This window comes from Chiloscyllium plagiosum, unplaced genomic scaffold (assembly GCF_037043375.1).
Source record: "Chiloscyllium plagiosum isolate Xiang-an unplaced genomic scaffold, Cpla_swu_hap1 HiC_scaffold_35, whole genome shotgun sequence".
In the NCBI taxonomy this organism is placed as follows: domain Eukaryota; kingdom Metazoa; phylum Chordata; class Chondrichthyes; order Orectolobiformes; family Hemiscylliidae; genus Chiloscyllium; species Chiloscyllium plagiosum.
Window position 1 is genome coordinate 54,985,404 of NW_028270173.1, and position 27,436 is coordinate 55,012,839.

At 47.3% G+C, this 27,436-nt stretch overlaps 2 protein-coding genes across 3 annotated transcripts in view; both read right to left on the reverse strand.

The window, feature by feature from the left end:
* The window catches only part of LOC148140941 (class I histocompatibility antigen, F10 alpha chain-like), a 187,250-nt gene that overhangs the window by 57,586 nt on the left and 102,228 nt on the right, over positions 1–27,436 (reverse strand). The window lies entirely within an intron of this gene.
* LOC122545230 (class I histocompatibility antigen, F10 alpha chain-like) lies at positions 13,435–26,487 on the reverse strand. 2 transcript variants are annotated; one of them, XM_087979698.1, is made up of 6 exons: positions 26,348–26,477; positions 24,914–24,985; positions 24,727–24,822; positions 22,952–23,230; positions 15,383–15,490; positions 13,435–14,107 (listed from the first exon to the last, which is right to left on the reverse strand). In XM_087979698.1, exons 3-6 carry the CDS (start codon positions 24,776–24,778, stop codon positions 14,055–14,057), a joined length of 492 nt encoding a protein of 163 aa, XP_087835824.1. In that variant the 5' UTR covers positions 24,779–24,822; positions 24,914–24,985; positions 26,348–26,477; the 3' UTR covers positions 13,435–14,054. The 2 variants fall into 2 exon arrangements, with proteins under 2 accessions (XP_087835824.1, XP_087835825.1); XM_087979699.1 differs by lacking the exons at positions 24,727–24,822; positions 24,914–24,985 and having other exon boundaries at positions 26,348–26,487.

Below are 27,436 nucleotides of genomic sequence, written 5' to 3' on the forward strand. Positions count from 1 at the left end.
GTACAGAGAGCCCAGTGTGGGGGATAATGGAGTGGGTCATGTACAGAGAGCCCAGTGTGGGGGTTGATGGGATGGGTCATGTACAGAGAGCCCAGTGTGGGGGTTAATAGAGTGGGTCATGTACAGAGAGCCCAGTGTGGGGGTTAATGGAGTTGGTCATGTATAGAGAGCCCAGTGTGGGGGTTAATGGAGTGGGTCATGTACAGAGAGCCCAGTGTGGGGGTTAATGGTGTGGGTCATGTACAGGGAACCCAGTGTGAGGGTAAATGGAGTGGGTCATGTACAGGGAGCCAGTGTGTGGGTTAATGGAGTGGGTCATGTACAGAGAGACCAGTGTGGGGGGATTAATGGAGTGGGTCATGTACAGAGAGCCCACTGTGGGGTTGATGGGATGGGTCATGTACAGAGAGCACAGTGTGGGAGTTAATGGAGTGGGTCATGTACAGGGAACCCAGTGTGGGGGTTAATGGAGTGGGTCATGTACAGAGAGCCCAGTGTGGGGGGTTAATGGAGTGGGTCATGTACAGAGAGCACAGTGTGGGGGTTGATGGGATGGGTCATGTACAGAGAGCCCAGTGTGGGGGTTAATGGAGAGGGTCATGTACAGAGAGCCCAGTGTGGGGGATAATGGAGTGGGTCATGTACAGAGAGCCCAGTGTGGGGGTTGATGGGATGGGTCATGTACAGAGAGCCCAGTGTGGGGGTTAATAGAGTGGGTCATGTACAGAGAGCCCAGTGTGGGGGTTAATGGAGTTGGTCATGTATAGAAAACCCAGTGTGGGTGTAAATGGAGTGGGTCATGTACAGAGAGCCCAGTGTGGGGGTTAATGGTGTGGGTCATATACAGAGAGTCCAGTGTGGGGGTTAATGGAGTGGGTCATGTACAGGGAGCCCAGTGTGAGGGTTAATGGAGTGGGTCATTTCCAGAGTGCCCAGTGTGGGTGTTAATGGAGTGGGTCATGTACAGGGAGCCAGTGTGGGGGGTTAATGGAGTGGGTCATGTACAGAGAGCCCAGTGTGGGGGTTGATGGGATGGGTCATGTACAGAGAGCCCAGTGTGGGCATTAATGGAGTGGGTCATGTATAGAGAGCCCAGTGTGGGGGTTAATGGGGTGGGTCATGTACAGGGAACCCAGTGTGGGGGTTAATGGAGTGGGTCATGTACAGGGAACCCAGTGTGAGGGTTAATGGAGTGGGTCGTGTACAGGGAGCCAGTGTGGGGGGTTAATGGAGTGGGTCATGTACAGAGAGCCCAGTGTGGGGGGTTAATGGAGTGGGTCAGGTACAGAGAGCCCAGTGTGGGGGTTGATGGGATGGGTCATGTACAGAGAGCCCAGTGTGGGGGTTAATGGGGTGGATCATGTACAGAGAGCCCAGTGTGGGGGTTAATGGAGTGGGTCATGTACAGGGAACCCAGTGTGAGGGTTAATGGAGTGGGTCATGTACAGAGAGCACAGTGTGGGGGTTAATGGAGTGGGTCATGTACAGGGAACCCAGTGTGAGGGTTAATGGAGTGGGTCATGTACAGGGAGCCAGTGTGTGGGTTAATGGAGTGGGTCATGTACAGAGAGCCCAGTGTGGGGGGTTAATGGATTGGGTCATGTACAGAGAGCCCAGTGTGGGGGTTGATGGGATGGGTCATGTACAGAGAGCCCAGTGTGGGCATTAATGGAGTGGGTCATGTACAGAGAGCCCAGTGTGGGGGTTAATGGGGTGGGTCATGTACAGAGAGCCCAGTGTGGGGGTTAATGGAGTGGGTCATGTACAGAGAGTCCAGTGTGGGGGATAATGGAGTGGGTCATGTACAGAGAACCCATTGTGGGGGTTAATGGAGTTGGTCATGTACAGGGAGCCCAGTGTGGGGGTTAATGGAGTGGATCATGTACAGAGAGCCCAGTGTGGGGGTTAATGGAGTGGGTCATGTACAGAGAGCCCAGTGTGGGGGTTAATGGAGTGGTCATGTACAGAGAGCCCAGTGTGGGGGATAATGGAGTGGGTCATGTACAGAGAACCCATTGTTGGGGTTAATGGAGTTGGTCATGTACAGGGAGCCCAGTGTGGGGGTTAATGGAGTGTCATGTTCAAGAGAGCCATGTATGGGGGTAAATGGATTGGGTCATGTACAGCGAGGTCGGTGGAGTTGTGGATAGTGATGAAGGATGTTGTAGGTTACAGAGAGACATTGATAAGCTGCAGAGCAGGGCTGAGAGATGGCAAATAGAGCCTAATGCAGGCACGTGTGAGGTGATTCACTTTGCTTGGAGTAACCGGAATGCAAAGTACTGGGCTAATGATAAGATTCTTGGTAGTGTAGATGAGCAGAGAGATCTCGATGTCCAGGTACACAGATCCTTGAAAGTTTCCACCCAGGTTGACAGGGTTGTTAAGAAGGCATACAGTGTTTTAGCTTTTATTAATAGAGGGATCGAGTTCCGAAACCATGAGGTTATGCTACAGCTGTCCAAAACTCTAGTGCAGCCATACTTGGAGTATTGTGTACAGTTCTGTTCACCGCATTATAAGCAGGATGTGGAAGCTTTGGAAAGGGTGCAGAGGAGATTTACTAGGATGTTGCCTGGTATGGAGGGAAGGTCTTTCTAGGAATGGCTGAGGGACTTGTGGCTGTTTTCATTGGAGAGAAGAAGGTTGAGAGGTGACTTAATAGAGACATATAAGATAATCAGAAGGTTAGATAGAGTGGACAGGGAGAGCCTTTTTCCAAGTATGGGGACGGCGAGCACGAGGGGGCATAGCTTTAAATTGAGGGGTGATAGATATAGGACAGGTGTCAGAGGTAGTTTCTTTACTCAGAGAGTAGTAAGAATATGGAATGTTTTGCTTGCAACGGTAGTAGATTCGCCAACTTTAAGTACATTTAAGTTGTCATTGGACAAGCATATGGATGTACATGGAATAGTGTAGGTTAGATGGGCTTCAGATTGGTATGACAGGTCGGCGCTGTAATGTAATGTTCTATGTTCTTTGTCCAGGGAGCCCAGTGTGAGGTTAAATGGAGTGGGTCATGTGCAGAGAGCCCAGTGTGGGGGTTCATGTAGTGGGTCATGTGCAGAGAGCCCAGTGTGGGGTTAATGGAGTGGGTAATGTACAGAGAGACCAGTGTGAGGGTTAATGGGGTGGGTCATGTACAAAGAGCCCAGTGGGGGTTTAATGTAGTGGGTCATGTACAGAGAGCCCAGTGTGGGGTTAAATGGAGTGGGTCATGTGCTGAGAGCTCAGTGTGGGGGTTAATGTAGTGGGTCATGTGCATTGAGCCCAGAGTGGGGGTTAATGGAGTGGGTAATGTACAGAGAGCCCAGTGTGGGGTTAATGGGGTGTGTCATATACAAAGAGCCCAGTGGGGGGGTTAATGTAGTGGGTCATGTACAGAGAGCCCAGTGTGTGGGCTAATTGATTGGGTCATGTACAGAGAGCCCAGTGTGGGGTTAATGGGGTGGGTCATGTACTGAGAGTCCAGTGTGGGGGTTAATGGAGTGGGTCATGTACAGAGAGTCCAGTGTGGGGGTTAATGGTGTGGGTCATGGACAGAGAGTCCACTGTGGGGGTTAATGTGGTGGATCATGTATAGAGAGCCCAGTGTGGCATTTAATGGAGTGGGGTACAGGAAGGCTAGTGTGGGCGTTATCGGAGTGTGTAATGTACAGAGACTCCAGTGTGGGGGTTAATTGAGTGGGAAATGTACAGGGAGCCCAGTGTGAGGGTTGATGGAGTGGGTCATGTACAGAGAGCCCAGTGTGGGGGTTAATGGAGTGGGTCATGTGCAGAGAGCCCAGTGTGGGGGTTAATGGAGTGGGTCATGTACAGAGAGCCCAGTGTGGACTTAATGGAGTGGGCCATGTACAGAGAGCCCAGTGGAAGGGTAAATGGTGTGGATCATGTACAGAGAGCCCAGTTTCAGGGTTAATGGGGTGGGTCATGTACAGAGAGCCCAGTGTGGGCATTAATGGAGTGGGTCATGTACAGAGAGCCCAGTGTGGGTGTTAATGGAGGGTTTCATATTCAGAGATCCCAGTGTCAGGGGTAATGGAGGGGATCCTGTTCAAGAGAGACATGTATGGGTGTAAATGGAGTGGGTCATGTACAGCGAGATCGATGGAGTTGTGGATAGTGACGAAGGATGTTGTAGGTTACAGAGAGACATAGATAAGCTGCAGAGCTGGGCTGAGAGATAGTGAATGGAGCCTAATGCGGGCAAGTGTGAGGTGATTCACTTTGGTCGGAGTAACCAGAATGCAAAGTACTGGGCTAATGGTAAGATTCTTGGTAGTGTAGGTGAGCAGAGATTTCGGTGTCCAGGTACGGGGATCCTTGAAAGTTTCCACTCAGGTTGACAAGGTTGTTAAGAAGGCATACAGTGTTTTAGTTTTTATTAATAGAGGGATCGAGTTCTGGAACCATGAGGTTATGCTACAGCTGTACAAAACTCTAGTGTAGCTGTACTTTGAGTATTGTGTACAGTTTTGGTCGCTGCATTATAAGAAGGATGTGGAAGCTTTGGAATGGGTGCAGAGGAGATTTATTAGGATGTTGCCTGGTATGGAGGGAAGGTCTTATGAGGAAAGGCTGAGGGACTTGAGGCTGTTTTCGTTAAAGAGAAGGAGGTTGCGAGGTGGGCAGCACGGTGGCAGTGGGCGGCACGGTGGCACAGTGGTTAGCACTGCTGCCTCACAGCACCAGAGACCCGGGTTCAATTCCCGACTCAGGTGACTGACTGGTGGAGTTTGCACATTCTCCCCGTGTTTGCGTGGGTTTCCTCCGGGTCCTCCAGTTTGCTCCCACAGACCAAAAAAGAGATGTGCAGGTCAGGTGAATTGGCCATGCTAAATTGCCCGTAGTGTTAGGTAAAGGGGTAAATGTAGGGGAATGGGTGGGTTGCGCTTCGGCGGGTCGGTGTGGACTTGTTGTGCCAAAGGGCCTATTTCCACACTGTAAGTAGTCTAATCTAATCTAATCTAATCTAATAGAGACATATAAGATAATCAGAAGGTTAAATAGGGTGGACAGGTAGAGCCTTTTTCCAAGTATGGGCACGGCGAGCATGGGGGGGGGATGCTTTAAATTGAGGGGTGATAGATATAGGACAGGTGTCAGAGGTAGTTTCTTTAGTCAGAGAGTAGTAAGGGTATGGAATGCTTTGCCTGCAACGGTAGTAGATTCGCCAACTTTAAGTACATTTAAGTTGTCATTGGACAAGCAAATGGATGTACATGGAGTAGTGTAGGTTAGATGGGCTTCAGATTGGTATGACAGGTTGGCGCAACATCGAGGGCCGAAGGGCCTGTACTATGTTCTTTGTCCAGGGAGCCCAGTGTGGGGTTAATGGAGTGGGTCATGTACAGGGAGCCCAGTGTGGGGGTTAATGGGGTGGGTCATGTACAGGGAGCCCAGTGTGGGGGTTAATGGAGTTGATCATGTACAGAGAGCCCAGTGTGGAGGTTAATGGAGTGGGTCATGTACAGAGAGCCCAGTGTGGGGGTTAATGGAGTGGGTCATGTACAGAGAGCCCAGTGTGGGGGTTAATGGGGTGGGTCATGTACAGGGAGCCCAGTGTGGGGGTTAATGGAGTGGGTCATGTTCAAGAGAGCCATGTATGGGGGTAAATGGATTGGGTCATGTACAGCGAGGTCGGTGGAGTTGTGGATAGTGATGAAGGATGTTGTAGGTTACAGAGAGACATCGATAAGCTGCAGAGCAGGGCTGAGAGATGGCAAATAGAGCCTAATGCAGGCAAGTGTGAGGTGATTCACTTTGGTTGGAGTAACCAGAATGCAAAGTACTGGGCTAATGATCAGATTCTTGGTAGTGTAGATGAGCAGAGAGATCTCGATGTCCAGGTACACAGATCCTTGAAAGTTTCCACCCAGGTTGACAGGGTTGTTAAGAAGGCATACAGTGTTTTAGCTTTTATTAATAGAGGGATCGAGTTCCGAAACCATGAGGTTATGCTACAGCTGTCCAAAACTCTAGTGCAGCCATACTTGGAGTATTGTGTACAGTTCTGTTCACCGCATTATAAGAAGGATGTGGAAGCTTTGGAATGGGTGCAGAGGAGATTTATTAGGATGTTGCCTGGTATGGAGGGAAGGTCTTATGAGGAAAGGCTGAGGGACTTGAGGCTGTTTTCGTTAAAGAGAAGGAGGTTGCGAGGTGGGCAGCACGGTGGCAGTGGGCGGCACGGTGGCACAGTGGTTAGCACTGCTGCCTCACAGCACCAGAGACCCGGGTTCAATTCCCGACTCAGGTGACTGACTGGTGGAGTTTGCACATTCTCCCCGTGTTTGCGTGGGTTTCCTCCGGGTCCTCCAGTTTCCTCCCACAGACCAAAAAAGAGATGAGCAGGTCAGGTGAATTGGCCATGCTAAATTGCCCGTAGTGTTAGGTAAAGGGGTAAATGTAGGGGAATGGGTGGGTTGCGCTTCGGCGGGTCGGTGTGGACTTGTTGTGCCAAAGGGCCTATTTCCACACTGTAAGTAGTCTAATCTAATCTAATCTAATCTAATAGAGACATATAAGATAATCAGAAGGTTAAATAGGGTGGACAGGTAGAGCCTTTTTCCAAGTATGGGCACGGCGAGCATGGGGGCGGGATGCTTTAAATTGAGGGGTGATAGATATAGGACAGGTGTCAGAGGTAGTTTCTTTAGTCAGAGAGTAGTAAGGGTATGGAATGCTTTGCCTGCAACGGTAGTAGATTCGCCAACTTTAAGTACATTTAAGTTGTCATTGGACAAGCATATGGATGTACATGGAGTAGTGTAGGTTAGATGGGCTTCAGATTGGTATGACAGGTTGGCGCAACATCGAGGGCCGAAGGGCCTGTACTATGTTCTTTGTCCAGGGAGCCCAGTGTGGGGTTAATGGAGTGGGTCATGTACAGGGAGCCCAGTGTGGGGGTTAATGGGGTGGGTCATGTACAGGGAGCCCAGTGTGGGGGTTAATGGAGTTGATCATGTACAGAGAGCCCAGTGTGGAGGTTAATGGAGTGGGTCATGTACAGAGAGCCCAGTGTGGGGGTTAATGGAGTGGGTCATGTACAGAGAGCCCAGTGTGGGGGTTAATGGGGTGGGTCATGTACAGGGAGCCCAGTGTGGGGGTTAATGGAGTGGGTCATGTTCAAGAGAGCCATGTATGGGGGTAAATGGATTGGGTCATGTACAGCGAGGTCGGTGGAGTTGTGGATAGTGATGAAGGATGTTGTAGGTTACAGAGAGACATCGATAAGCTGCAGAGCAGGGCTGAGAGATGGCAAATAGAGCCTAATGCAGGCAAGTGTGAGGTGATTCACTTTGGTTGGAGTAACCAGAATGCAAAGTACTGGGCTAATGATAAGATTCTTGGTAGTGTAGATGAGCAGAGAGATCTCGATGTCCAGGTACACAGATCCTTGAAAGTTTCCACCCAGGTTGACAGGGTTGTTAAGAAGGCATACAGTGTTTTAGCTTTTATTAATAGAGGGATCGAGTTCCGAAACCATGAGGTTATGCTACAGCTATCCAAAACTCTAGTGCAGCCATACTTGGAGTATTGTGTACAGTTCTGTTCACCGCATTATAAGAAGGATGTGGAAGCTTTGGAAAGGGTGCAGAGGAGATTTACTAGGATGTTGCCTGGTATGGAGGGAAGGTCTTTCGAGGAATGGCTGAGGGACTTGAGGCTGTTTTCATTGGAGAGAAGAAGGTTGAGAGGTGACTTAATAGAGACATATAAGATAATCAGAGGGGTAGATAGGGTGGACAGGTAGAGCCTTTTTCCAAGTATGGGGATGGCGAGCATGAGGGGGCATAGCTTTAAATTGAGGGGTGATAGATATAGGACAGGTGTCAGAGGTAGTTTCTTTACTCAGAGAGTAGTAAGAATATGGAATGTTTTGCTTGCAACGGTAGTAAATTCGCAACTTTAAGTACATTTAAGTTGTCATTGGACAAGCATATGGATGTACATGGAGTAGTGTAGGTTAGATGGGCTTCAGATTGGTATGACAGATCGGCGCAAAATTGAGGGCCAAAAGGCCTGTACTGCGCTTAATGTAATGTCCTATGTTTTTTGTCCAGGGAGCCCAGTGTGGGGTTAATGGAGTGGGTCATGTGCAGAGAGTCCAGTGTGGGGGTTAATGGGGTGGGTCATGTGCAGAGAGCCCAGTGTGGGGTTAATGGGGTGGATCATGTGCAGAGAGCCCAGTGTGGGGTTAATGGGGTGGGTCATGTGCAGAGAGCCCATTGTGGGGGTTAATGTAGTGGGTCATGTGCAGAGAGCCCAGAGTGGTGGTTAATGGAGTGGGTAATGTACAGAGAGACCAGTGTGAGGGTTAATAGGGTGGGTCATGTACAGAGAGCCCAGAGTGGTGGTTAATGGAGTGGGTAATGTACAGAGAGACCAGTGTGAGGGTTAATAGGGTGGGTCATGTACAGAGAGCCCAGTGTGGGGGTTAATGGGGTGGGTCATGTGCAGAGAGCCCATTGTGGGGGTTAATGGAGTGGGTCATGTACAGAGAGTCCAGTGTGGGGTTAATGGAGTGGGTCACGTACAGAGAGTTCACTGAGGGGGTTAATGGGGTGGATCATGTACAGAGAGTCCAGTGTGGGTGTTAATGGAGAGGGTCATGTACTGAGAGTTCACTGTGGGGGTTAATGGGGTGGATCATGTACAGAGAGTCCAGTGTGGGTGTTAATGGAGTGGGTCATGTACTGAGAGCCTAGTGTGGTGTTTACTGGAGTGGGGTACAGAAAGGCCAGTGTGGGCGTTAATGGAGTGTGTAATGTACAGAGAGTCCAGTGTGGGGTTTAATGGAGTGGGTCATGTACAGAGAGTCCAGTGTGAGGGTAATGGAGTGGGTCATGTACAGGGAGCCCAGTTTGGCGGTTAATGGACTGGGGTACAGGGAGCCCAGTGTGGGCGTTAATGGAGTGTGTAATGTACAGAGAGCCCAGTGTGGGGGTTAATGGAGTGGGTCATGTACAGAGAGACCAGTGTGAGGGTTAATGGGGTGAGTCATGTGCAGAGAGCCCAGAGTGGGGGTTAATGGAGTGGGTAATGTACAGAGAGACCAGTGTGAGGGTTAATGGAGTGGGTCATGTACAAAGAGCCCAGTGCGGGGGGGGGTTAATGGAGTGGGTCATGTACAGAGAGCCCAGTGTGGGGGTTAATGGGGTGGGTCATGTACAAAGAGCCCAGTGCGGGGGGGGGTTAATGGAGTGGGTCATGTACAGAGAGCCCAGTGTGGGGGTTAATGGAGTGGGTCATGTACAGAGAGTCCATTGTGGGAGTTAATGGAGTGGGTCATGTGCAGAGAGTCCAGTGTGGGGGTTAATGGAGTGGGTCATGTACAGAGAGTCCACTGTGGGGGTTAATGGGGTGGATCATGTACAGAGAGTCCAGTGTGGGTGTTAATGGAGTGGGTCATGTACTGAGAGCCTGGTGTGGTGTTTACTGGAGTGGGGTACAGAAAGGCCAGTGTGGGCGTTAATGGAGTGTGTAATGTACAGAGAGTCCAGTGTGGGGTTTAATGGAGTGGGTCATGTACAGAGAGTCCAGTGTGAGGGTAATGGAGTGGGTCATGTACAGAGAGTCCAGTGTGAGGGTAATGGAGTGGGTCATGTACAGGGAGTCCAGTGTGTGTGTTAATGGAGTGGGTCATGTACAGGGAGCCCAGTTTGGGGGTTAATGGAGTGGAGTACAGGGAGGCCAGTGTGGGCGTTAATGGAGTGTGTAATGTACAGAGAGCCCAGTGTGGGTGTTAATGCAGTGGATCGTAATGCATGGAATGATGCTCGGCCCAGAGAAAATGACTCCTTTCCCATGGGAATTCCAGTATTGCCGGCCTAAGACCTTCCCCAGGGGCAGTAAAGAGATAGGATGTTCCAGTCCATGAGGTTAGATGTCCCATTAAAACAGGATTAAAGACAGAGGAGTTAGCCATCTGTTTACCTTTCCCCAGCCCAGCCTATCCCACTTCCTGGACAGTACCCTGGTGTTAAGATTCAAACATCAGAGATGGAACCTGACTGGGACTGTATGAATGGATTAAAATTCATTGATGTATTTGAATAATGTAAGGTCCGTGTGAAAAGTGGCATATTGTCCCTGATTGGTAACAGCTTGAAGAGATCAATTTTTCCCAACAGGAAAGGGAATCACATTTGCATATGCATGAATAAACACCGGCCAAGCTTCCAAATTGCTCCGTCTAGTTTTCTTCGGCTGTGGAAATTGAAGAGAAAACCATCCTTTTCAAGGGCATCATCACAGCTGAGCCTGGGCTGGGTTAAACATGGAGTATCCTTCTCCTCCCCGCAGTGTTTACAAGACTTTAGACCAGGAATGATGAAGCTTTTTGACTTCTCCCAATTGACAAAATTAAAATTGTCCATTTCAATAGTTTCCCATTTGCTTGGAGCTTCTCTGATCTCGGGGTTTCTACATCCTGGAGAATGGGGTGAACCAGCTGTCCCTGTTCCAATCAGTGACTAGGAGGAAGGGGAGTCTGGAAGAACAAACCACCATGAACCCATATGGAAGGGCTCAGAGTTAAAAATACAAGGTTAGCAGCAGAATTGGCCAATGATTATTTCAATCTGTGAGGGACAGAATTTGGGCAAAGAGATATCCTCAGGTGGTAAAGGAAAGGGTTGAAGATAATAACGACAATTTACCACAAGTTAAAAAGGAAACCCAAGAAGGGGGAAGAGAAATAAAAAAAACTCAGGCATTTTCACTGTCATAAGGAAGGAGACATGAGTTGCAATGTTGGTGGTTTAGGAAAAGCACTGGGAAGAAGGATGTGGTAAAACAGGAGAAGCCAGTGAGGTTTGTTAAAGCAGTAAAGGAGATCGATCACAGTGGAAGCTAAAAAGCTGCAGTAGGAATGTCCAGCCTGGTCAGGGGTTGGTTGAGAAGAAAGGGCCAGATCTCTTTAAAGAACATTCCTGTGCAGGAGGAGGAGCAGGGAAACAGGAAACATTAATCTTTGATGCTGAGGAATGAGGGAATATGTCATTCAAAAGGAGGACAGGGGCAACCCCAGTATCCATGGAACTGGTTTCCGTGGTTTCAGTTACTGCCACCCGAACACATGAAAGGGAATGTTCCGGAACCAGGAGGCTACCGGGAAGGTAAGTTTCCCATGTAAATGAATGGGCTCGCTCCTATCTGCTGTTTCAAGCTTCCGCGGATAGGTCCTGAAACATATCCCCGCTGGGTACAGGGGAGACTACTGTATTGACAGAAGAGATGGTAATATGTTGCATTCAAATTCAAAGTGAGGTTGGAGAGTCTGGTGAAAAGTGGTGGAGGGTCAATAGGAGTACAGTTTATCCTTGGAAAGGAGGCAGCTGGACCACGGCTGGGAGTAATACCTACTGTGTTTGGAAAACCAGTTGAAAACCCAACAACTGAGGTGTCACAGGAAATATATTCTGGGATTTTTCTTGATTGTGTGGGTAGATGCCAGTGTTGTAACTGGACTGGAACAGTTTGGATAGGGGAGTGGCAAGTTCTCGAGCACAAGCCTTCAGTACTATTGCCTGAATGTTATCAGGGCCTGAAGCCTTTGTAGTACCCAGTGTCTTCAACTGTTTCTTGATATCACGTGGAGTGAATTGAATTGACTGAAGACTGGTATCTGTAATGCTGGGGACCACTGGAGGAGGTTGAGATGACTGAAGATTGCTGTGAAACCTTCAGGCCTATCTTTCACACTGATGTAATGGGCTGTTTCATCAGTGAGAGTGGGAATATTTGTGGAGCCTCCAGTGAGTTGGCTGGATGTGGCAGGACTGCAGAGCTGAGGTTGTGGGATTGCTTAGCTCTGTCTATCACTTGCTGCTTATGTTATGTGACATGCAAGTCGTCCTGTTTGGTGGCTTCACCAGGTTGGCACCTCATCTTCAGGTATGTCTGGTGCTGCTCCTGGCATGCCGTCCTACACTCCCCATTGAACCAGGGTTAATCCCCTGGCTTGGTGTTAATGGTTCAGTGGGGGCTATGCCAGGCCATGAGGTTACAGATTGTGCTGGAGCATGGTTCTGCTGCTGTTGATGGCCCACAGTGCCTCATGAATACCCAGGCTTGAGCTGCTAGATCTGATCCAAGTCTGTTCCATTTAACACAGTGATAGTGCCACACAATATGATGGAGGTTATTCCCAATCTGACAGTGGGACTTTGCCTCCACAAGGACAGTGCGATGGTCACTCTCACTGAGACTGTCATGGACATTTGTACCTGCAGCTGCCAGATTGGAAAGATGGAATCAAGTATGTTTTTCCCTCTTGTTGGTTCCCTCACCACCTGCTGCAGACCCAGTCTAGCAGCTATGTCCTTTAGTACAAGTCTGATGTTGGTATCAAACCCACCACACACACTCATCCTCAGGGAATATCGATGGAATGGAAGCGATGTCCAGAATCTACATCAGGTTCTGACACAATCTCCATTCCCTCACACTTGTGTGTTCCCACTCTCTGGGAATGGACTTTCCCTGATTGTGTTGACAGGTATGGAGTTATCATTTGGATTTTACAATAGAGGCAGATGGATATTGGTCACTATGTAAAGGTGATCATTTTAAAGAGGTCAGAAAGTCATTTAAAACAGTGATCTCTGTGTATCAATTCTACAAAAGCTTGTTATTATTCTCATCTAGCAACCAAACAGAATCCCTTGGGTGTGAATGAGTTAAGAGTTGACACTGCTGAGTTAATGCCAAACCGGGAAAAGAGAGAAAGGTCAATAGTTTCATTTTGACTTCAGAACAGAAGGTTAAAGGTCTCAGTTCAGGGGTGAGAACAGTTTTCTCCTTGCGAGAAATTGATATTTTCAGTTCAATTCAGGATAACTAGAGACCCGAGCCAGAGGGCTGCAGTTTCTGGAACTTCTCAACCGGGAGAGTTTGGATCAAAGTCAGTTGTTGGAACTGGAAAGATTGAAACGATCCGAATTGTGAAAGGTTCATTCCAGCAGATTTGGGAAGGAGTCATGAATCTGTCTCAGCATTCCAAGGATAAGGGAGAGTCGGTAAAATAAAAACTGACAGAGTTGACCTTTTAGTGAATATCTGTAACCGTGCTGTGGAACAGATTGAATCTGTTTTCTTATTTGCACAAAGACCTTTCTGACTGCGGATATATACTGTATATAAAATACACAGCTTTGGTTGTTTCTTTTCCTTTCTTGTGTCAACATGGACTCCCTTTGTAAAAGAACATCAGCAGCCTCGTGTGAATATGTTTCAGTGACTAACCTGCATGGTAACCCCATCTACAAATATTCCACCTCGAATCCAGGTTTCATTCCAGGATTGGACTGTCCTTGGTGACCGTCAGCTGGAACCAGAACATCATTCAAACTGACGGGGATTTTGTTCCTGCAGATGGAATAAGTGTGACACAGACTTGCAGGAAGTGACTGAGGGAACAGAGTGTCAGGAATAAAATCCATTTTCATTTTATTCACGTTTCTTACATTCTCATTATTCAAGCACTGTATCATTTTTCAAACGAGAATTACATTGTACCAAAATATAGCTGACATAGTTTAAAAGATTCTGACAGGATTGATCAGGTGCAATGATTTTTTTTATCAAAAGTTATTGCCTCAGTATAATCATTAACATGTCCAATTGGAGGATAGACTTGAAGCTAAAATCCCATTCCTGGAGAGTGGACAGGTCAGGGGTCACTTTACAATTCTCTCCTGTTAATGTCTCAAGGATTGTGTGGGTCATTCAGCTGGTGAGCCTGCCCCTTTCCTCAAGTATGGTCAAGTATGTGTCTGAGTGTGAGAGGGTGTGTGCATGGGTGTTTGTTTGGAGGAAAAGGTAGATTTTCACTCTTCCCCCACCCCAGCAGCCTGGGCCAGCCATTAAGTGAAAGTGCGATATCTTCTGGGGTGTGGTACATTTTATTTTGTTCCAAAACTACAGACTTACAGACATTTTCAACCATCCAGTTCTTAACACACATTGAACAAACCTCACTTTGAGCTTTCTGGTTAGTTTGGGGAAGGCTTGTTGGGGAGTTGGATGGTCTTCACTCCCTCAGTTCACATTGAACTGAAGCTCAACATCTGCTGGTTCCAAGAGCCACAAGCTGCTGCTGTGTAAATGAATAGAATCGTTCTTGTGAAATCATTAATAAAAACATCAAAATCAATAAGTTCACAAATAACTTCTAGTGATTATAAATGACACACATTGGAGATTGTAGTTAGACAAATGGTGATAAGTTGTGACAGATTTTAGTATTCAACAAGAAATCAGATTTATAAAATTTCTGTAGATATTTATCTCAGAATTAGAATTTGTAAAACTGACATTTATGTACAGAGATTTACATAACATTTGAAATTTGTTAACGTCAGATGCAAAATCAATTTCCTTCAATATAAAAATTGCCCCTGAGTTCCCTCAGGACGTTGCCTTATTTCTGGTCAATCAGTGACCCACTGAAGACAGTGAAGATGAGAATCTGTGATGGAGGAACCATCTGTGAAGATCCCTCTGACGGTGATACTGCTCACATTTCTGAGACGGGATGGAAACGCGACTTGAGAAGGTCTCGCTTGAGGGATCAGGATCCAAACTTGCAGACCTGGGATCCACTGCTTAACCTGTAGAAATACATTCCCGGAAAATTGATCTCAGTCCTGAAAGAATTGGGTGTGAACAATGAGCTGTAATTCTGTGTGTCTGCTGTGATAAGGAAGGACAGACAATGATGTCCATGTTCATACTGGAACAGGAGAATCCCATTATTCCGGAATGAGGCTCCGGGAATGAGCTGTAGTGGGGCCCAGGAAACACACAAGGTCAGGAATGGACAGACACAAGGCAATCACTTCAGGGTGGGGAGGGGAGGGGAATTAGTCTGACAGGGATTAACAGTGTCTGGGAGGGTGGGACAGGGTCAGGAGGGGAGGGGAATTAGTCTGACAGGGTTTAACAGTGTCTGGGATGGTGGGACAGGGTCAGGAGGGGAGGGGAATTAGTCTGACAGGGTTTAACAGTGTCTGGGAGGGTGGGACAGGGTCAGGAGCAGAGTGAAAATGTTATACATCACTGGAGCTCCGTTAAAATGTCACTCAACAACTCATGAAGGAGCAGGAACAGAGATATCAGAAGCTGAGAAAATAAAGACAGACTGTGAGAAACGGAACAAAATATCAACTTGACCATTTTGAGTTATTGTCGCTCAGTCACAGGACCCAGGATTCAATTCCCCTCAGCATTAACAAACCAGACTCAGAGAGCACAGCACAAAGGGAGTGGAGGAAGAGGGATTGGAAGGAGAGAGTGGATGGTGGGGTACTGGAGATTCCCCCACACTCACTCTGTCCCCTCAGTTCCACATTCCCCTCCCTCTGATTCTTACCTCTCCAGGGCTTTTTCCAGATGATCATTCCGAATCTTGCAGCCATTGCAGCGACTAATCCAATCACAATTCCAAGATGAGCATATCCTGCACTGTTTTTCGGGACTTCTGAAATACATTTGAATAACATCAGGATTATCTCTGTTCCTGGATCCGTTCCCAATTCGTGTCGATTCGAGACAATTGAAAAGAACTTATCCGTTGGGACTTGATGGGGTTGGGTCAACATTGGTTTGACCGTCACCCAGTTTCACTCTCCTAAAGTCCCTAAAGATCTTATTGAAGGGGGTGTAAAGAACGTGTTGTCCCAATCTAGGGGGATAATATCCATGTTTACAGAAGGTGCTAGATTGAGAGACGGACTGAAGGGACAGTAACAGAGTAAATGAGTGAATTCCATCTGCTTCAGTTTTATCCAATGTGGGGAAGTGTGCAATCATCCACTTTGGATCTGAGAAAGACAAATCTGAACCCTTTCCTGCTGTTGTGAAATTATACGATGTTAAATATAGTACATTTAGCAAGGCCCTGTATAAACATCATAAAAATCTCATGCATGTTCCATTAAAAAACACAAAGCTATTCGAGTGTTGGCCTTTAACTCAAGGGGGTTACAATATAAAGTGACAAAGTGCATCTTCGGTTAGACTCTATCCAGAGAATGACATTGTGTCCTGAACATCAAACCTCACATCAGACAGACTGTACTTGGAGGGAGGTATAGTGGAGATTCAGTAGAGTGAATGATAAGCACTGGACACATTAACCTCATTAATTTGCTCCTGGGATGTGGGGGTCACAGAGACAGAAATGGCTGCAGCACAGAGAGAGAGAGACACCCTTCAGCACATCACGTCCGCACCAGTTAACAACAACCAACAAACTGTTCTAATCCCATTTTCAAGCACTTGGCCATAGCCTTGTTAGCCTTGGAATCACAAGGGCACATCTAAATACTCCTTAAATGCTAATGAGGGTTTCTGCCCCAACATCTGAACAGACAGTGAGTTCCAGATTCCCACTACCCACTTTTCCTCACCGCTCCTCGGAACGTTCTCAGATTTAATGTGGATGTTCTCAGACTTATATAAAATCTATTCCCCCTGTTCATTGATCTCTCCACCCCACAGGGGGAAATGTTTCTTCTGTCTGCCTTATCTGTGCTCCCCATGATTTTATACACCACCGTGGGCGGCACGGTGGCACAGTGGTTAGCACTGCTGCCTCACAGCGCCAGCGACCCGGGTTCAATTCCCGCCTCAGGCGACTGTCTGTGTGGAGTTTGCACGTTCTCCCCGTGTCTGCGTGGGTTTCCTCCGGGTGCTCCGGTTTCCTCCCACCATCCAAAAAGATGTGCAGGGTCAGGTGAATTGGCCATACTAAATTGCCCGTAGTGTTAGGTAAGGGGTAAATGTAGGGGTATGGGTGGGTTTCGCTTCGGCGGGTCGGTGTGGACTTGTTGGGCCGAAGGGCCTGTTTCCACACTGTAATCTAATCTAATCTAATCTAAAATCATGTCCCTTCCCACTTCGATCTCCTCTGCCGTATGTAAAACAATCCCAGTCTGTCTCATCTCTCTTCATAACGGAAACTCTCCAGACCAGGCATATCCTGGTAAATCTCCTCTGCACCCTCTCTAGTCCGACCACGTGAATGAACGAATGATTTCATTGTCATGTGTATTTTACAGTGAGAAAACAGTAAGATACAGTGAGAAGATTTTTCACTGTCACCACAATCTGAGGCCATTTTGATTAGTTTTAAGAACAAGGGGACAGCACAGTGGCTCAGTGGTTAGCACTGCTGCCTCCCAGTGCCAGGTATCCAGGTTCGATTCCAGCCTCAGGCGACTGTCTGTGTGGAGTTTGCACATACTCCCCATGTCTGCATGGGTTTCCTCCCCCAATTCAAAGATGTGCAGGTCAGGTAAAGTGGCCATGCTAAATTGCCTATTGTGTTCAGGAATGTGTAGGTTAGGTACATTAGTCAGGGGTAAATGTAGAGTAATGGGGAATGGGTTCAGGTGGGATATTCCTCGGAGGATCAGTGTAAACTTGTTGGGCCATAGCACCTGTTTCGACACTGTTGGGATTCTATTTTTAAAAAACCAAAAAAATGAGAGTTAAAGCTTCAAGGGAGTCCATGAGGCCTGATCATCGATGATGCTGCACCACGATCCCTCTCCCACTGCCTCGCCCACTCTCTACACTGGACCCAACCAACGCTGAAACTGCCACTCTTCAGGCACCATCCTGTATATCTGGGCCAATTCTCCTCTGCCACCGCCTTGCTGCCATCTGCACCGGATCCACCAACATCAGAGTCGCATCTCTCACCATTTGGCCAACCTCACCAATGTCACTATGAGGCCCTACCACAACTGTATCTCCATCACTAGAGCTGGGTCCAACCAATGATGAAGTTACTGATCCTCAGGTGCCACCTTTTGCTGCTGAGCCTACCCTACCAACATCGCCTCCGCTTGGTAGCAGCTGCCAATTCTGATGCCAGCTCCCCATGCTCGGCCCTGGTAAAGTAAGTAAGCAAGGCTCACTTACCACCATCACAAGGTCCACACTAGGCCCACTCGAGTCCACACTGGGATACTTTGCTGCTGCTGATGCTGTCCAAGCTCAGGAAAAGAGGTGAGTACAAACAGAAAGACCAAAAAAATGTGGAACTATACTCCACCGCCATCTTGATGACACATCGTGCCTGTAAATCTTTTTTTATTACATTAGATTCCTGATAGTGTGGAAACAGGCCCTTCAGCCCAAGAGGTCCACACCGACCCTCCGAAGAGTATCCACCCAGACCCATTTTTTTCTCTTTTTCTTCCTGTCCGGGAGCAGAGGGAGACAGAGTGGAGGTGATGTTGGAGACCAGGAGGTTGCCGGGAAAGCAAGAGAACAGTATAAATTCTTACCTTCGCAGCCCGAAGCCTTTTTCCTGTCCGGGAGCAGCAGGAGACAGAGCAGAGGTAGTGGTGGAGACTAGGAGGTTGCCGGGAAAGTAAGGACTTAGTATAAATTTGGGCAGCGGCTAAACCCGAGATACTACACGTGTAGTATCTCCCTCCCCCCCCCCCCCCACTCTAACCAGAAGAAAAGGACTCTGTAAGGTAAGGCTTTCTTTTACTTTCATTTCTTTCATATATTTAAGTGTATTGTTTGGTTTTAGTTAGTTGATATAAAGCTAAGGCTTACAATGGCAGGGGACCTCAGACCTGTGGCATGTGCCTCTTGCTTGATGTGGGAGCTCAGGAACGTGGCTGACGTCCCTGACTCTTACATTTTGAAGAAGTGTGTCCAGCTGCAGCTCTTGTTTGACCGTGTGATGGCTCTGGAGCTGCGGATGGACTCACTGTGGAGCATATGTGATGCTGAGGAGGTCGTGGATAGCACGTTTAGTGATATGGTCACACCGCAGGTTAGAACTGCTGAGGGAGACAGTGAATGGGTGACCAAAAGGCAGAAAAGAGCAGGAAGGCAGTGCAGGTGTCCCCTGCAGTCATCTCCCTCCAAGACAGGTATACCGTTTTGGATACTGCTGGGGGAGATGGCTCACCAGGGGAGGGCAGCAGTTGCCAGGATCATGGCACCGTGGCAGGCACTGCTGTTCAGAAAGGCGGGAAAAAGACTTGTAGGGCCATAGTCACAGGGGATTCTATTGTAAGGCGAATAGATAAGCGGTTCTGTGGCTGAAAACGAGACTCCCATATAGGCACCAACGATACAAGTAAAAAATTGAGATGAGGTCCTGAAAGCAGAATTCAGGGAGCTCGGAGAGAAGTTAAAGTGTTGGACCTCACAGGTAGTGATCTCGGGATTACTACCAGTGCCACATGCTAGCCAGGGTAGAAATGAAAGAATAGGCAGGATGAACATGTGGCTTGAGGGATGGGGTAGGGGGGAGGGGTTCAGATTTGTGGGACATTGGGATCAGTTCTGGGGAAGATGGGACAATTACAAATTGTTGGTCTACATCTGAACCAGACTGGAACCAATGTCCTTGGGGGAGTTTTTGCTACTGCTGTTGGGGAGGGTTTAAACTAATGTGACAGGGGGCTGGGAACCAGAAGAGAAGACTAGTAGACAGCGAGGTGGACACTGGAGACTATGAGGATCATGAAGTCAGCATTACCAAGGGGAAGAGTAGGCAGACAGCAGATGAATGCAAAAGAACTGGGTGGCCTGAAGTGCAGATACTTTAATGCAATGTGAGTAAGGCAGATGGACTTAGGGCTTGGATTGGTGCCTGGGAGTATGGCGTTATTGAGATCACAGAGACTTGGTTGAAGGAAGGGCATGATTGGCAACTAAATGTTCCAGGATATAGATGCTTTAGACAGGAAGGGAGGGAAGTAAAAGGTGGGTGGAGGAGTTGCATTGCTTGTCAGGGATGATATCACGGCTGTGCTAAAGGAGGACACTACGGAGGGCTTGGGTAGTGAGGCATTATGGGTGGGGCGGAGAAATAAGAAGGGTGCAGTTACATTGTTGGGGCTGTATTACAGGCCTCCCTGCAGTGAGAGAGAAGTAGAAGAACAAATAGGTGAACAGATTATGGAAAGATATAAAGGCAACAAGGTGGTGATGATGGGAGATTTTAATTTCCCCAAAATTGACTGGAATACACTTAGTGTCAGAGGTCTGGATGGGGAAGATTTTGTAAGGAGCATCCAGGAAAGTTTTCTGGAGCAGTATGTCAACAGTCTGACAAGGGAAGCGGCCATATTGGACCTGGTGTTAGGGAATGAACCAGGCCAGGTGGTAGAAGTTGCAGTGGGAGGTTTTCTTTGGGAATAGTGACCACAATTCTGTAAGTTTTAGAATATTCATGGACAAAGATGAGAGTGGTCCTAAGGGAAGAGGACTAAACTGGGCTAAGGCCAATTATATCAAAATTAGGCAGGAGCTAGGAAATGTGGATTGGACACAGCTATTTGAAGGGAAGTCCACATTTGAGAAGTGGGAGGCTTTCAAAGACAGGTTAAAGATAGTGCAGGATAGGCATGTCCTTTTGAAAACAAGGGATAGGAAAGGCAAGATTCATGAACCGTGGATAATCGGAGAAATCATGCAACTAGCCAAGAGGAAAAGGGAAGTGTACATAAGGTCCAGGCAGCTTAGAACAGAACGGGTATTGGAGGAATATCGGGAGAGTCGGAACAATCTTAAATGAGGAATCAAGCGGGCTAAAAGGGGTCATGAAATAAGGAAAATCCCAAAGCCTTTTATTCATATATAAGAAGCAAGAGGGTACCTAGAGAAAGGGTTGGTCCACTAAAGGATAAGGAAGGAAGGTTGTGTGTCGAACCTGAGAAAATGGGTGAGATTCTCAATGATTACTTTGCATCAGTGTTCACTGAGGAGAGGGACATGAGATTAGAGAGAGAAGTTTGTTTACTCTGGATCACATTAACATAAAGAGACAAGATGTGTTGGATAGGCTAAAGGATATTAAGGTGGACAAATCTCCAGGACTGGATGGGATCTAACCCAGGTTGCTGAGGGAGGTGAGAGAGGAAATAGCTGGGACCCTGATAGATATCTTTGTAGCGTCCTTAAACACAGGTGAGCTGCCAGAGGACTGGAGGGTTGCTCATGTTGTCCCCCTGTACAAGGAGGGTAGTAGGGATATTCCAGGTAACTACAGACCAGTGAGCCTGATGTCAGTGGTGGGAAACTTGCTGGAGAAGGTACTGAAGGATAAAATCTATTTATATTTAGTAAAGAATGGGCTTATCAGTGATAGGCCACATGGTTTTGTGTGGGGGAGATCGTGCCTTACCAACTTAATAGAGTTCTTTGAGGAAGTGACCAAGTTGATAGATGAAGGAAGGGCTGTAGATGTCATACACATGAACTTTAGTCAGGCATTTGATAGGGTTCCCACGTAGTAAACTAATGGAGAAAGTGAAGTCACATGGTGTGCAGGGTGTTCTGGCGAGGTGGATAAAGAACTGGTTGAGCAACAGGAGACAGGGAGTAGTAGTTGAAGGGAGTTTCTCCAAATGGAGAAAGGTGACCAGTGGTGTTCCACAGGGGTCAGTGTTGGGGTCACTGTTGTTTGTGATATACATAAATGATCTGGAAGAGGGCAGAGTTGGTCTGATAAGTAAGTTTGCAGAAGATATGAAGTTTGGTGAGGTAGCAGAAAGCATAGAGACTGTCAAAGTATACAGGAGAATAGGGATAGACTGGAGAGTTGGGCGGAGAAGTGGCAGATGGAGTTCAATCCAGGCAAATGTGAGGTGATGCATTTTGGGAAGTCTAATTCTAGAGCGAACTATACCGTAAATGGAAGAGCCTTGGGAAGAGTTGTTGGGCAGAGAGATCTGGATGTGTAGGTCCATTGTACCCTGAAGGTGGCTGGACAGGTGGATAGAGTGGTCAAGAAGGCATATAATATGCTTGCCTTCATTGGACGGGGTATTGAGTATAAGAGCTGGCAGGTCATGTAAAAATTGTACAAGACATTGGTTCGGCCGCATTTAGAATACTGTGTACAGTTCTGGTCGCCACATTACCAAAAGGATATGGATGCTTTGGAAAGGGTGCAGAGACGATTTCCAAGGATGTTGCCTGGTATGGAAGGTGCTAGCTATGAAGAAAGGTTGAGTAGGTTAGGTTTATTTTCATTAGAAAAAAAGGAGATTGAGGGGGGACCTGATTGAGGTCTACAAAATCATGAAGGGTACACACAGGGTGGATAGGAATAAGCTTTTTCCCAAGCTGAAGGATTCAATAATGAGAGGTCACACATTCGAGGTGAGAGGTGAAAATTTTAAGGGGGATACACGCGGCAAATACTTCCCAGGATCCATCATGTATTCCCATGCCGTGGTTGTCCTGCCCCAGTACATCACCTTCGCCTTATCCAGAGTGAATTCCATTTGGCACTGATCAGCCCACCTGACCAGAACATCTATATCTTCCTGTAATCGAAGGCTATCCTCCTCACTATGTCCCACCACACTCATTTCATATCATCTGAGAATTTACTGATCAACCCTCTAACATTCAACTTTACATAATTTCTATAAATCAGAAACAGCAGTCTTACTGGCTGGTCTAGCATTTATAAATCAATCCTAATTGGTCAGAGGGCAGTTGAGAGTTACCCACACTGCTGTATGTCTGGAGTTACATGGAGGTGAGAACGGCTGATTTCCACCCAAAAGGGAATTCATGAACCAAACAGGTTTACACAACAATGGTTTCATTGTCATTATTAGACTCTTAATTCCAGATTTTCATTCAAATCAACTTCCACCATCTAACAAATGGAATACAAACTCAGGTCACCAGGATGTTACTCAGGTCTCTGGATTAATAGTCTCGTGATAATACCACCACGTCATCACCTCCCCTCCTCACTAAAAGAGGGAATTCCACCCACCATCATTTTACCCAATCCGAGGAAGTGTGAGTCCAAGAAAATCTAAGAAAATCTAAAGTCAATCTCAGAAAGAGCTATCAAAGTATTTTCATAAATTTTAAAAGTTTATGCGTTGTAAAAAAAATTGCATGGACACACACAGACACACAGACTCCAGTCCCTTACCCCACTGATAGAGCAGGGCCTCTGCCAGGCTGCTGTGGTCAATGTGACAGGAGTATTGATCCTCATCCCCAGCATTGATCTCAATCTCTTTCTGGATCTGATGGGTCCCATCGTGGTTCGGTCGAACCCCCGAGGATTGGGTCTCAGACATGACCTCTCCATTCCTTAGCCAGGTCACCTCGATGTCTACAGGATCAAACCCAGTGACCAGGCAGGAGAGAGTGAGCGGCTTGTCCTGACCATTGGGCTCCCTCCTGGAGATGAACACTTCAGGCTGAACTGTGATGGGAAAGGGTGAAAACACAAACAACAGACAGACACTGAATGGAATGGGAGAGCGGTTTCATAGATCAGTGAGGTTAGATCAGAACATGGAGCAAAACTGAAATACACACCTTTCCTTCCAAAATACTGCTTTCCAGCTTGGAAATATCTCTTTAAATCCTGAACAAACCCCTGCTCTAGATGTTTCCCAATATTTGTTCCAGGATTCATCAGAATCCCATTTTTCTTTAGTCTTCACTGCATTGTGATTGGTTGTGATCCATCTCATTCTATCTTGTTTGAAGCTGAGATAATCCTTTCCATAAAATCCAAGTCGCATCGATCTCTTAATATCGCCGTCATCAGTGATTTCAACAATTGTTATCCATTGAAACGTGTGAATTCCCATCGGTGATCAAACAGGAAATAGTATTAAAGTTTTTGCAAATAAATGACAACGTGCCTGATCTGAGGGGAGGGTAATCTAGTATCAAATAGAATTGGAAATTATACTCCAGTAATGAATGGTATCAGGAGGTTAGTGCTGGAGTCGGACTGAGTGGGGTGATCCAGGGGTCAGCACTGGGAGACGGACTGAGTGGGGTGATCTAGGGGATAGACTGAGTGGAGTGACCCAGGGGTCAGTGCTGGCGGGTGGACTGAATGGGGTGATCCAGGGGTCAGTGCTGGGGTATGGATTTGATCATCTCCACTGCTTTATCTCTCAGATATTTCCTACAGAGCTTCTCACTGTCCTCTCACACTGCCTGTTGGATTCACATTGCCCATTCTGTAATATTGGGAAAGAGCAATGTCTCCCTCCCCCCAACCTTATGTATGAACAGACATTGAGACCCAACAAGCTGCCCATTCCTGGAGGATCACACCCATCTCACCAGATTCCCATTCACTCAATCGTAAACCAACTCCTGATCTTCATCAGTATGACACATTTCATAAATGCATACCTCTGGCTCACACTGTGTCACATGTGGAATGTAGAAATGTTACAAGGAACAATATAACTCAGGCTCAGCACCTGCCTGTCACTCATTGGAAAGAACAAATAAAATTAAGTTTGTTTTTAAAAAGCAAGTTTCTTGATCTCTAGGAATGCTGAAGTGTGATGCAATTCATTACCTTTAGTAATTGTTTTAAAAGGAAGCAATGTGGGAGATAATTTGGACACAGGAAGGCTCCTACAAACTTGCAAATGATGAAAATTGAAGTTTGATACTGACCAGGGTGTTGGGGATAACTTCCCTGCTCTTCTTCAAAGGTTCATCAATATAAAGCCAACGGACACTCTGTTCAGCATCTCATCTGACAGACAGCAACTTCAACAGCACAGCATTCTGTACAGCCTGAACTGGCATGTTCAGTGTAACTGCTGTGTTTATGTCCTGGGGTGGGGACTTTGTACCTACAACCTTCTGATGCAGAACCCAGAGGGACACCACCTACACCACAGTCAACATTACCATTCAGAAATTCCCCATCACCGATCTTACCAGATGTCTGGTTTGTACTTTTCATCATTGTATTCAGATTCTCCTTTGCCATGTCAGATCGTGTATTCCCGAGACCTGTGAGATATTGCCAGTATTCTGCATCAAAATAGTCCACCATGAACTGCTGATGAACATTAGTGTCATGACAATTGAGTTGAACTCCATTGACTATCGCAATGTTACTCACCTCCGGAAAATCCTTAATGCCAGAGACTGCCGTGTCGATCACAGTCAGTGAGTCGGTGTCTGCAAATATCAGCTAAAGAAGGGGTTAATAACCATCTACACAGTACTGAAGACTTATGCCCCAGAAATTCCTATGCACCTAACCAAGATGTTCCAGTACAGCTCCAACACCAGCCTCAATGTGACAATGTGGACAAATCCAACCCAGTGAATTAACCACCCCCATCAGCCTACTCTCGATCATCAGTAAACTGATAGAAAGTGTCATCAAGCAGCAATAACCTGCTCAGTGACACCCAGTTTAGTTTCTCCAGGGGCCATTGAGTTCCTGACCTCATTATAGACTTGGTTCAAACATGCACAAAAAAGCTGAATTCCAGAGGGCAGGCAAGAGTGGCAGCCCTGGGTATCTAGGCCACGTTTGACCAAGTGTAGCATCAAGGCATCCTGGCAAAGTGGGAATCAGGGGGAAAACTTTCTGCCGGTTGGAGTCATACCTGGCACAGGAGAAGATGTTGGAGGTCAGGCATCTCAGCTCCAGGACATCACTACAAGAGCTCCTCAGGGGCCTTCTCTCCAGTATAAAGTCAGAAATAGGGATGTTCACTGATGATTGCACAATGTTCAGAATTGTTTGTGATTCCTCAGGCACTGAAACCGTCCATTACCAAATGCAGCAACACCTGGGCAATATTCAGGAAGAGCTTATGCTCGAAACGTTAACTCTTCTGCTCCTCGGATGCTGCCTGACCTGCTATGCCTTTCCAGTGCCACACTTGTGACAATATTCAGGCTTCGGCTAGTAAGTGGCGAGTTATACTAGCAGCACACACAGGCCTCGTACTGACCAACTGAAACCGGTGGGAATGTAACTATCTCCCTTTGACATTCAATGGTGTTGTAATCACTGAATTGTCCAGAAACTGAAGTGGATGAACCACATGTATACTGTATGCAAGAGCAGGTCAGATGTTGGGAATTCTGCAGTGAGTAACTGCTGACTCACGGCCTGCTTAATTGTTAGCCCATCCACAACACTCACTCCTTACATGAGGGTATCACAACTGAGCCTGGACTGGGTTAAACATGGAGTATCCTTCTCCTCCCCGCAGGGTTTACAAGACTTTAGACCAGGAATGATGAAGCTGTCTGGCTTCTCCCAATCGATGTGAAAATTAAAATTGTCCATTGGAACCATTTCCCATTTGCTCGGAGCTTCTCTGATCTCGGGGTTTCTACATCCTGCTGTCAGGAGACCTGGACACAAATCCCATCAGTCTCCCAGACTGTGCTGCCTTCAATGTGTAAAAGATCAGGCTGGCTGTATAACAGGCGGCTGATCAAACATCCCCCATTTCAAATTCTCACCAAGAGATTCACATTCACCACAGACACAGAGAGAGAGAGAGAATGGAAAGCTGAATTCTGTACTTACCGGGAGAGACCCAGGAAAAGCACAGGGAGAAAATGATCAGCAACATTCTGGGAATCCACTGTCGTTATTCCAAGCAAAAACGGATTGGGGTAAAAGCTGCTGATAATGGACTGGAAATGACAAAGAAAAACTTCTGTAGTGAGTCCATTCTCCAAGTTCGATGGAAATGTGATCACTTCCTCCAACTCAAACAGAGAGGGGAATCATTGGTTCGTATCAGGAAAAAAACACCCAATTAAATGTGAAACCGTGAGCCTATCCCCAGTTCCCGGGAGCCTGAAAGGCAGACACACAGGGGTTTGACACCAAGAGCTGCAGGTTTGAGACGCTGCCCACATCAGGAACAGGGATCGCTCCAGGAGGTGAAAGCACAGACCGTGTGCTGCAGCTGAATTGGGAGGGAAATCCTCATTCTCCATCCGACAGCCCCGCTCCCACTCTTCATTAGAAAGGACAGTGATCCCTATCCAATTATAAAAGCTGGTCATGTGAGACCCTGAACTCTCATCTCTATCCGGGTGGATGCATCCCTCTTTGCATCCGTTTAAACTTGTACATTTCCCCATGTATCCAGCGTTATGTGTTAAGATCTGTGTGTCTGGATATGGAAGACACTGTTTATCCCTGCACACAGTGACCTGGCTGGTGCAAGGCAAGTACCAGGTGTCCCTGAGCTCCAGTGTGAGGTCCTGAAGGGCCCATGGTCTGAGAGTTACTTCTGGAGCAGGCCTAGAGTCAGTGCAGTCTCAATCAATGGGTGGGAATCAGATAGCTTCCCAGTCAGATCTGGAGTCAGGCAGGGCTGCCCTCTCTCTCCTGCCTTGTTTGTGTGCTGCATAGAGCCATTTGCCGAGTCCATCAGGAAGGATGCGAGCCTGAGAGGGGTGACTATTCCTGGCAGTGGGGGCCTGCAGGTTAAGGCCTCCCTGTACATGGATGACATCGCCGTTTTCCGCTGTCCGTGCGCAGACTCATGTGCATATATGACCAGTTCGAACGGGCCTTTGAGGCCAAGGTCAACCGAGGCAAGAGCGAGGCCATGCTCTTCGGGAACTGGGCCGACCAATCCTCGATCCCCTTCACCGTCAG

Excerpts from the sequence above, each read along its gene's own strand:
- LOC122545230 (XM_087979698.1), bottom strand. The coding sequence starts at position 24,778 with ATGGCAAAGGAGAATCTGAATACAATGATGAAAAGTACAAACCAGACA. Across the intron at positions 23,231-24,726 it reads AAGTACAAACCAGACATCTG|TTCAGCCTGAAGTGTTCATC; the intron begins GTAAGATCGGTG and ends TTCCCATCACAG. Across the intron at positions 15,491-22,951 it reads GGCCCTGCTCTATCAGTGGG|AAGTCCCGAAAAACAGTGCA; the intron begins GTAAGGGACTGG and ends AATGTATTTCAG.